The 11,526-nt window shown below is 39.3% G+C and overlaps 1 protein-coding gene across 1 annotated transcript; it reads left to right on the top strand.

The window, feature by feature from the left end:
- Window position 1: 1 nt before the first annotated feature.
- SAMD15 (sterile alpha motif domain containing 15) lies at window positions 2-10,856 on the top strand (the record flags this gene model as incomplete). The annotated part of the gene is made up of 3 exons (XM_006086997.3): window positions 2-1,825; window positions 2,731-2,829; window positions 10,251-10,856. Coding segments are annotated over 3 exons (2,136 nt in total), but the record flags the coding sequence as incomplete, so codon positions are not given.
- Between the last annotated feature and the right edge of the window lie 670 nt (window positions 10,857-11,526).

The following is an 11,526-nucleotide window of genomic DNA, read 5'->3' on the forward strand; positions in this document are numbered from 1 at the left end:
CCCCGATGAAAGTGAAGACCTGGAGTCTGAGAGACCAAAACAACCTAGGCCTCCTAAAATAGATGAAGATGCTGAACCAGACATCACAGCAAAGACAGGCCTGAAGCTACTTGAAGAGATTCACCAAGAACCACAGCCAGAGACGGAGGAAGAGAAGTTGAAAAACCGGACGCCAGAAAGTGCCGAGACTATACACCCACACCTAAAATCAACCAGGATGTCAGAGGAAGAGATTCTCAAGGAGTCAGAGATAGGTCTTTCTAACGGGACTGAGATAGGGATCTCCCAAGAGGTAATGTTGGAGACATCGAGAGAGATGAGAAGAAAGCTTTTCAAGGATTTGGAGGTCCCTATGGATGAAAAACGGGAGCAGCCAGATCTAAAGCCAGCAGAGACCAAACCAGATGTTACAGAAGGTGTGTTCATAGAGTCAGCTCAGGAAACAAATCTAGAGCTCCCAAAGGAAACAGAGTCTGAGGTTCCCCAAGCCATAATCAATGAGACAAGAGTAGAGTTACTAGAGGAGACCAAACTAGGGGTTCCAGAGGAATTGCTTAGAGAGCAAAATGAAGAACCTTCAGAACAGATCAAACCTGAATTTCCAAGTGAGAAACCAAGAAAAGTAATTGAAGATAGAGATCTACAGTCACCAGAGATGACCACTCCAGAATTTCCAGAAGAGACACAAAGAAAGTCATCTGAGGAGAAAAGCACAGAACCATCTGAGCTGACCAAACTGGAGTTTACAGAAGAGAAACCAATAAAGTCTACTAAGGAGGCAGGTCTAGAGCTTCTAGAAAAGACTATGCCAGCGGTTTCAGAGGACACAGGAAGAAAACCACCTGAGGAAAAAGGGACTGAGCAGATTAAACCAGAGTTTCCAGACCAGAAACCAATTGACTCTACTGCGACACAAAGAAAGTTAACTGAGGGGAAGGTTCCAGAGCCACTAGAAGAGATAAAATCAGAGTTTCCTGAGGAAAAATCAAGAACACTAATTGAGAAAACAGGTCTGGAGTCAACAGAAAAGACCAAACCAGAAATTCAAGAGGAGACACAAAGAAAGTCAACTGTGAAGAAGGTTCTCAAACCACCAGAAGATACTGAACCAACAGTTATAAAAAATAAGCAAAGAAAATCAATTGAGATAGGACTAGCACCACCACAGAAGTCCAAAACAGAGGGTATACGGAGTGAGTCAACTGAGAAGAAAGGTCTACAGCCTCCAGAACAGACTACACCATGGTTTCTAAAGAAAGAACCAGACACCCCAAGTAAATCAACTCCTCAGTTGCCACTACAGAACACCAAATCAAAGCTTCAAAAGAAGACACAAAGAGAGCCAACTAAGAATAAAGATTTAGAGTTACCAGATAAAGCCAAACTACTATTTGGACGAGAGACACATGATAAATTTACCAAGGAAGATAGGCCAAAACCAATCAGTTTTAAGCATTTTGTAGGTGAAGATGATCTGGAGCAGTCTGACTATCAAATAAAGTTGTTAGTAAAAGGAACTAAAAAACTTATTAAAGACATAAGCTCTTTCACAGAAAGAGAAGTAGGGTCAGTAAATATAGATGATTATTTTTCAAAAGAACATCTACTACTGTCTGAGCTTACCAGTAAGGACTTATATTCCTCAGACTCTCAGAGGGATTTAAGTGAGTCCTTGAGTGAAGAAGTTTCAGATTTGTTCCTAAAGTTGGAGGATGAAAAAGAAACCCAGCAAAAGGAAAGGACTGAGCCACAATTTGATTATCTTAACTGGAGCCCAGAAAAAGTTGCAGAGTGGATTAGTGAGTTAGGCTTCCCTCAGTACAAGGTATACAAAAATAACATTTTTTGAATCATACTCTCCTCTGTCTACCTCTCATTCCTCTACCTTACCTTGCCTCTGCCTTACTAGAAGGATTATAGAAATGTCCTGGACTGTGGTAGCGATAACTTGAATTTTAATTTTGGCCTTTCCACTGATGTATATTTTGGGACAGGAAGGGAGAGTCACATTTGTATGTTTTTTCCTATTCATTACAGTTACTTTATTTCTCTGCAATCCTTGAATAAAGACTAAGAAATTTATATAGGCCTCTTTTCATAGAAAACTGTATTTTTTAATAGACTTCACTGAAGGTAGACGTTTTGGTTCTTTGTGAAGTTATTTTAGCTCCCTAACTTGAACTTGTATTATTAATCTTAAGTATCCCAAATATTTTATATATAGCATGAGCACCTAGCAGTACTAATTTAAATAGCCAATTAATCAAAATTAGTTTTATTTAAAAGATAGAGTGAATCCTCATTTCATTGATGCCAACTATGTTCTTAGGCTACCATAAAACAATACAAGATCTAGAATCTTATGTAACCCTGTACTTAATGTAATTGAGGCATGAAAGAACTACTGGTTGTATCATGCCAAAAAAAATTAAGGAGTATGAAATTTTATCAAAAATTTAGATTGAAAATATGTGGGATTATTAGGATTATTACTAAATTTACACTTAAAATTTTCTCAGTATATAATGGGAGACAAACATGATTTATTCCCTCCCTTCCTTACCTTCCTTCTCTCCTCCTTTCCTCCCTACCTTCCTCCCTCCCTTCTCCATCTCTCTCTCTCTCCTACCTCCCCCCCTTTTTCCCTTCCTCCTTCCCTCTCTTCTTCCCTTCCTTCATTCTTTCCATTTGTTGTACATCTTTTGAGTGATGTTCTCATTGTACTGACAGGAGTGTTTCATCACAAACTTCATCAGTGGCCGAAAACTCATTCATGTAAACTGCTCAAACCTCCCTCAGATAGGGATAACAGATTTTGAAGACATGAAGGTGAGTTGTGTATCAAGTTTCCCCGTAGAGCACTGTAATAATGCTACTGTCTATCTTCTAACCAACCTCCTTTTCTTCTCCCCTGGCCTCCTATTTCTGTCAGTAGTAGTAGTATACTCCCAGTCCCCCAGGCTCACAGTGGTTTTTTCTTCTCTCTCCTTTGATCACCACAAAGATCCCATGAACGTCAGTTCCTCCTATAGCATCTGTTTTTCTCCATTCCCACTTGTTAAGATCTTTATTGCCTTATGACTAGAATATTCCTGCTTTTAGCCTCTGTCTGTAGGCCCTTTGGACTCAAAGGCACTACTTTTAAACTCTCACCTTCCAACCATTTATATACTACTCAGAAACCTTCTTTGGATCCCCTCTGCCTACAATATAGTCTCAACTCCTTAGTTTAGGATTCGAGGTCCTCCACAAGTTTTCTCCAACCGCCATTCTCTCCCTACCTCTCTTCACATGAATCTTCTGCTCCAGCCTCACAGGTCTAACTCACACCCTCACAAACCTGGCCTTTGCATTCTTCCCTCTGCAGCTCGCTCGGTTCCCTCTTCCCCTGTTAGACTAATATGAATCTTAATCATCCTTAGGACCCAGCTCAATTTTCATTTCCCTAAGAAGTCTTTCCTGACCTTCCCAGGTCACAGTAACCTCTCCTCCCAAGCTATACATTTTATGTCTCTGACATCCATTTGGCACTTCCGTAACACCAAATGTGTTTTGCCTCCTTTGCTACCTAACTTGAAAAACAACTTACATTCACCTCTCTGGACCTCAATTTCCTAAGATCTTTCTAGCACCAACAGTCCATGATCATGCTTCTTTGCATAAAAGTACCCTTCATTTTTAGTGCTTGATAGTTTACAAAGCCTCACACATATAATATCATTTATACCCTTTCCTTTAATATTCCCCAACATACCCGTGGTTTCATTCAGTACACTATTGCCTATAAATGGTTCTGCCTCGGTAATTCTCAAACTCAGATAGTCTTCGAAATCAGGTCAGATTTTGATTCTTTACATCTAAGGTAAACCCTGGAATCTGTTCCCTAGGTGACTTTTGATCAGGCCTTAGAACCATATAATTCCATCAGTCACATGATTTAGAAAACAAGAAAATTAATACTTGTTAATACCCTAACCCCTTTTCCAACAAGATATAAAGAAACCCTTTAAATTATTAAAAACATAGTTCTAACTGAACATTTAATCTCTTGAACTCTACTAATAATTATCCTCTCTAAGTGCTTACTGTGTGTTGGGTACCATATATGTATTATATTACTTAATCCCCATTTTATAGAAGAGAAAACTGAGGCCCAGAAGAGTGAAGCAACTTATACAAGATTATCTAGATAGTAAATTTAAGAGCCAGGATTCAAATCTATTTTGTGTGACTTCCCATTCCATACTCTATTTAAACCATAATCCTATATTGCCTATCTAAATGAGCAATTTTATAACCTGAACCTCATGTTCATGATGTAGAAAAGGACTACTTATGACAAATTGGTATTTCCAACCATGCCCTCACATAGCTACCAAGTGCTACCAGATACATCCTATTTTTTTTTATGTTCAAAGATGATGCGACTGTATTTATGAGCTCTAATTCCCACTTGTGTTTTTAGTATACTAAATTTTCTAAATAAAAGTAAAGAACAAAATTATCAAAATAGTAACTTGTAATCCAAATTTCTGGAACATTAAGTACCAAGAATTTTACCTTTTTATCATAAAACTAGAGGCCCGGTGTACGGATTTGTGCACTGGTGGGGTCCCTCAGCCTGGCCTGTGCCCTCTCGTAATCCAGGACCCCTTGGTTGCCAGTTTCGGCCCGATCCCCTAGACCAAAACCAGTCTGACATCCCCTAAGGGATGTAGTAGTAGAAATGGCAGGCAGTCGAGGAGGAGCCCAAGCCCGGGTGGGTACTGCGCCACTCCTGCTCATCCCAGCTCTGCTGTGCCTGCTGCCACCACAGCTCAGTAGCGCTGCTACTCGCGCAGCTGCAGTGGTACTCGCCAGCCATGAGCCCAGCGCCTGGCGCCCAATAGTCAGCTGAGCTGCGCTCCCACTGTGGGAGCACACTGACCACCAGGGAGAAGCTCCTGTGTTGAGTGTCTGCCCCCTGATAGTCAGTGGGCATCATAGCAACTGGTCAAATGGTCGTATGGTCTTCGGTTGTTTGGTCGACTGGTCACTTAGGGTTTTCTATCTATAGAAAGCTTATTTAAGAGTCTGCTGATTCATCTTGCCGCCTTGACATTTTAATTCCAAAAGTACAATATCAACATGCAATGATGAAAATTCCAATTGTGTTTTTTCTGGTCTTGTAAGAAATAAGAGGTCTTTAAAATCTTCTGAAATCCTTGAGTAAATGATGAACCCAGTGGTCTAATATCCCAGGAAGTTTGAATAAGAAAACTTAGGAATATTTATTATCAAAATCACCAGACAAATGTGGCTGCTCCTTAATGTCACTAGAGTAACATAAAGATCAAGACATTCAAAGATATGTTGGATAAGCTTTGCTTGACACTTAGATCCACATAGAAAAGCTAATTATACACTCTGACACAGGTAACTTTTTACAGATCACACCTGAATTTAGTTATGCCATAGTTCCCTTCCTTCTAGATATACTACGCATATTTATTCCCACTGTTGTAATTATAGTACCAAGTACATCCACAGTTTATCCCATAACAATGCCCAAGCAATGAAGTTATCTTTTCCATGCTCTCTCTCCCACTCGTGGGCTTTGGGAGAGGTGGGGAGTGAGGAGAGAGCAGGTTGCTTGAGAGTAAAGAATTCTGAACATGCTGCTGAGAAATGGGACCACATTTGAACTATGTACCACATTCACAAGCCTTACAGTTCATAATGGCCAGTTTCTATTCTCTTCAACTTCCTTAATTTGGCAATTACTCATGCTTCACCTGCAGAAATAACTCACCTTTCCCTTTGCCCTTCCTACACCACACTTGGATGACAGAGAAAAGGTAAATGTGTAGATGAGACTGGTGAAGAGTGCAGGAGGAAAGAAGCACCAACTCTTCACCTGGCCAGAGGAGCTCTAGAAACCACTGTCCAGTCTTTCCCTTGTGTAGTGATGCATTGCCTTGGTAATGGGGATAAGGAAGCCAATCCTATTCTAGGGATGAGCTAGACAAGATAGCATCAGACTTATTTCAGCTTTCTCTCTTAGAATATAATTCTCAAAATATTTTTAACTATTCTCTCCAACAAGTGAACAAAAGAACTCCAAGATAAATATTTGTAGGACGTAGATGGATTGCTTATTCCTTGTATGCATGATTTCATATTACAAAGTATAGCTGTATAAGCTTTATAAGATTTCAGCAATTTCCTTGTTGCAAACTATTTAAATAGCACAAGTTCATAACATGTCCTAAATTATCACTAGACAAAAATAGTTTCTTAACTTTTAATTTTCAAATAGTTTTAGTTTTACCAAAGAGTGGCAAAGATAATGCAGAGAGTTTCTGCATACTCTTCAATATTAACTTCTTGCAGTAGGTAACCATGGTCTATTTGTCAAAACTAAAAAATTAACATCGGTACAGCATGATTAAACAAACTACAGACTTTATTAAGATTTCTGCAATTTTTCCACTGATCCCCTTTTGTTGTTGTTCCACAATCCAATCAGGGATACTACTTTGCATTTAGCTGTCATGCTTCCTTGGTCTCCTCCAATAGGTGGCAGCTTCTTGATCGATCGTTGTCTTACATGATCTTGACACTTTGAAGAGTAGTAGTCAGGCATTTTAGTTTGTCCCATGTTTCCCATGCTTTGTGGGGAAGACTATCACAGAAGTGAAGAGCCCTTCTCATCTCCTAAGTTCAGGCAGTCCATGACATCAACACAACTCATCATTGGAGATGTTTATCTTGATCAGTTGGTTCAGGTGGTATCTGCCAGGTTTCTTCACTGTAAAGTTACTGTGTTTCCCTTTCATATTCTGTTCATTCGAAGTGAGTTACTAAATCCAGCCCACACTCAAAGAGAAGAGAAATAAGCTTCACCTCCTGAAGGGAAGAGTATCAAAGAGTTTATGGACATAGAGTAAAACTACCACTGTAATAAATAGATTGGAGGAGATAGTTTGAGATTGTGGCAATATCCTGTTTCTCCTTCAAGTTGTACTTACTAATTTTAGCATTCATCAATGGATCTTGCCTGCAGCAGTTATTACTATGTTGTTCTAATGATGATTTTCTATTTCCCTCATTCCTTCCATGTTTTTTTAAATAGGTTTTTATTGATTTCAGAGAGAAAGGGAGAGGGAGAAAGATATAAACATCAGTGATGAGAATCATTGATCGGCTGCCTCCTGCATGCCCCCTACTGGGGATCAAGTCAGCAACCCCGACCAGAATCGAACCCGGGACCCTTCCATGGCCACAGGCCAACGCTCTATCCACTGAGCCAAACCAGCTAGAGCCCTTCCATGTTTAATTGGAACTCTTCTTAGGGAACTCTTCTGTAAGCCCTGCCCGGGTAGCTTGGCTGGTTAGAGCATTGTCCTGATACGCCAAGGTTATGGTTTTGATCCAGGTCAGGGCACGTACAAGAAGCAATCCATGAATGCAGAAACAAGTGGAATAACAAACCAATGTTCTCTCTCTCCCTCCCTTTCTCTCTCTCTCTAAAATCAATAAATAAAAATTTAAATAAAAAAGAACTCTCTCCAATGCTTAATTGTCCCTTCTCCCCCATTTGGGACTCTATCATTGGCTCTCTGTGTCCTGTTTGCATGCTCCCCTATTTTTATTTGCATTTTTTGGTACTTTTTGGCACTATGAGTTCATACTGATTAATATCTCTGACTCTAGTCTGGCACCACAGGGTTCATTCCAGCCTTCCCATCCTTCGTATTCCCTATTCCCCTTTGCTTTTTATAACTTCTTTCTCTGACAGTGAGAAGTTGGCTCTCCTTATCTGTAAATATGTATCTATGAGAAACACATTTATCAGATAGAGCACAGTGTTGTGTGCAGTGGTTTTTGTCCTTAGCTTTACACTACCTAGACAAAGCAATGTTTTTTCAAAGTCATCTCCTTTCTTCCCTACCTCCTTCAATGACATTATGTCTTACTTTGTAGTATAGTTAGATTCATTTGATTCATATATGCCATCAGGGTTACCACAACATCCTGGCTCCTTATAAACTTGCATAGCCCTAGCCAGTTTGGCTCAGTGGATAAAGCGTTGGCCTGTGGACTGAAGGTTCCCGGGTTTGATGCCAGTCAAGGGCACATGCCTGGGTTGTGGGCTCAATCCCCAGGAGGGAGCATGCAGGAGGCAGCCGATCCATGATTCTCTCTCATCACTGATGTTTCCCCCCCTTTCTCTCCCTCTCCATTCCTCTCTGTGTGAAATCAATAAAAATATACTTTAAAAAAACCTTGCATAAAGTCACCTTTTATAGTGTACAGTTCTGTGGGTTTTGACAAATAGACAGGGTCATGTGTCCAGAATAATTCTATCTCCCTAATATTTCCCATGTACCCTCTGTAGTCAGCCCATCCCTCCTGTCCCTGGCAACCACTAATCTGTTTTTTATCCCTTTAGTTTTGAATTTTCTAGGATGTCACATAAATGGAATCAAATAGTACGTAGCCTTTAACTTTGGCTTCTTTCCTTTAGCAAAATGCATTTAATTAATCCACATTGTTATATGAATCAACAAGCAGATTTTAAGGAATTACACATGTTTTCTAATAATGGTGGTATAGATGATTCATAATTGAATCTCAACAATCATGTCTTTAGGTTTAATTAAGATAACTAACAGGGGCCTAGCCGGTTTGCTCAGTGGTTGGAGTGTCGGCCCACGGGCTGAAGACTCGATTCCTGGCCCTAGTTGGGGCATGTAAGAGGGGCAACCAATCAATGTGTCTCGTATACATCATTGTTTCTCTCTTTCTGTCTCTTCCCCCGCCCTTCTATTCTTTCTAAAAAATCAGTGGAGAAAATATCCTCAGGTGAGGATTAACAACAACAACAAAAAATAAATCATCGGTTTTTATTAAGCAAGTGAGCACTGCTACTATATGGTAACTAAGCAGTATCTAATAAATTGATAATGATGAAGCAAAACTATCAGTAGTTTACAAATAAAAGCAAAAATAGCATCCTTTGAAAATCATGATCAACACACAATACAATGATGATATAGGAATAATTAGAATCTTCTTGAAAATTATAGGTGATACAAATTCCTACTTGAGACCATGTGAAGTAGGTGCTCTGAAAGCATCGAGTATGGGCCACCATCCTAGAATATGGAATTAAGAATCCTTGGAAAACTCTAATATTAATCTTCCTGAATACATAGTTTTAATAATCCTTCCTAACTCAAGTTACTAGTAAATTGCTCTAACTCTTAGGCAAAAATAAAGTCTATTGTTTGTTATTAATCAAAATTAAAGAAAGAACTCACAGTTTTAGATAAGTTTGTAGCCCTCATGGTCCATCAGTACACCTCAGATATACTTTAAGAATCATTGGATTAGAGGGATGATCGGATTATATTTCTTGATTCCACATGTAACTAATTGCTTTACAACACACTTCATTTCTACATTAGAATATTAATACTGGACCCTCTTGGCCTACAATAGGCACATTTCTGTAAATTTCAGTGAATTTGTGAAATAACTCCTTCTGGTAAGGGACATTCAAAAGGAGATTCAGGGTGAGGTGCTAACCAAGCAAGGTGCTCAATGTAGCAACATCTGTTATAAATGAGAATTCTTAAAAGCCACCTGTAGTAATTTGAAACCCCTTGCTACAGACCTTAATTAGTAGTCCCACTGGAAATGCAAGGCAACTCTCTTTTACCCTCTTTTTCCCACAGACCATCTCTAGAGTATAAACAAAACCAATTCAAGTAAGATTTGAGAAGAAAGTTATCTTTCCTATCTGAAATATATGGCTAATGGGCAGTTTTGTATCAGGTTTAGAGTTGTCTGTGGCATGAATTTTACAGTCTTATAATTGTAGATTAACTGAGCTCCCTATAGACAAGTTATTTATTAAACTTCCCAGAGATAGTCAGGGCTCCTAATCTGAACATATTATTTGCTCAGATGATTGGTCAGATTGCTCAAAAGAAAATAAATTAAGCCATCCGTGGCCATGCAAGGGCCTAGAAACACCTTTAAATAGGACTCTTAAAAAGAGAAATCATGTTATGTTTCTCAAGATCTTTGTTTTGAGAAGGCCAGGCTAGTAAGCCTTTCAAAGTGTTATTTCGTTATTTAATTTTCCCATAGAAATAGCTTAAGAGGTTAGCATTCAAAAGGCCTACGACAGTAAGTAGAACTGCTTTGATTTAGTTGTATTTTCAGGTTAGTCCCATTAAAAAATTATCCTTGTATTTCAGGCAATTTCTCGGCACACGCGGGCGCTACTGGGATATGAAGAACCATTATTTAAACGCTCCATCCGTCTTCCCCATAGGGACAATATTGGCTTATTTTTAGAACAAAAAGGTCATACTGGGGAAACATCTGATTCCTTGACCTATTCTGAATTTGTGCAAACAGCAGGATTACAAGATTATGAGCCACAAATAACTGCCCCTGACGAGAATTAGGCATTCTATTATACTGAGCCACAGAGAAAAGCCATTTCACTTAGCTTGAAAGATCAAACTAAATTACTTGGTGGAAGAAGTGTGGTCTTTTTGGGTTTTCTTTTTCTCCTCCTCATTAAGGACCAGAGTAGAACTCCTGGCACTGTTCCTAGATCTATCGCCCACTCGCAGCACATTCCTGTATTTCTGTTTCAATTTAGCCTGTCATTAGAACAAAGATAATGCCCTGGCCGGGTAGGCCAGTTGGTCAGAGCTTAGTCCCAATACACCAAGGTTATTGGTTTGTTTCCCAGTCAGGGTTCATACAAGAATCAACCAATGAACGTATAAACAAATCGATGTCCCTCTCTGCGCCCCCAACCCTTCCTCACTCTCTAAGAAAAAAAAATCAATTAAAAAAAAACAATTTTGCCCCGGCTGGCATGGCTCCCTGGTTGAGCATGGACCCATGAATCAAGAAGTCATGGTCCAATTCCCAGTCAGGGCACATGCCCAGGTTACAGGCTCAACTCCCAGTAGGGGGAATGTAGGAGGCAGCCAATCCATGATTCTCATCATTGATGTTTCTCTCACCCTCTCCCTCTCCTTACCTCTCTGAAATCAATAAAAAATGTATTTTTTTAAAAAAATTTATTATTGAATGAGTATTAAATCAGACTGTGATGCACATCACAAGCAAGCTGCTAAAGAGATTGAAAAGACAAAGAAATATCACCCTTTTATATAGCCAGGCACATATTGCATACATGTTAACTGTCTGTATCTCACATCTCCATGACAAACAGGAGATTATTATTTGGAGCCAGGCACTAGGCTAAACTCCCACAGATTCAGGGAGACCGGGTGTTCACATTTCAGAGATGGCTCCAAGGCCCCCCAGAAAATCAGTCCTGGGATATAAAATTGTCAGAAGGCTTATTCAGCTTTTTAAAATATTTATATACATCTCAAAAACAGAGAAAAGGGATTTATACTACAAGTTTTCTAAAGAAATATTTCAGCATCAGAGAAATATTTAAATCTGTTTTTAGCTTTGTATTTATCCTTACAAATAGCATGGCTA

The sequence above is a fragment of the Myotis lucifugus genome, unplaced genomic scaffold, assembly GCF_000147115.1.
Source record: "Myotis lucifugus unplaced genomic scaffold, Myoluc2.0 scaffold_34, whole genome shotgun sequence".
NCBI classification, from domain to species: domain Eukaryota; kingdom Metazoa; phylum Chordata; class Mammalia; order Chiroptera; family Vespertilionidae; genus Myotis; species Myotis lucifugus.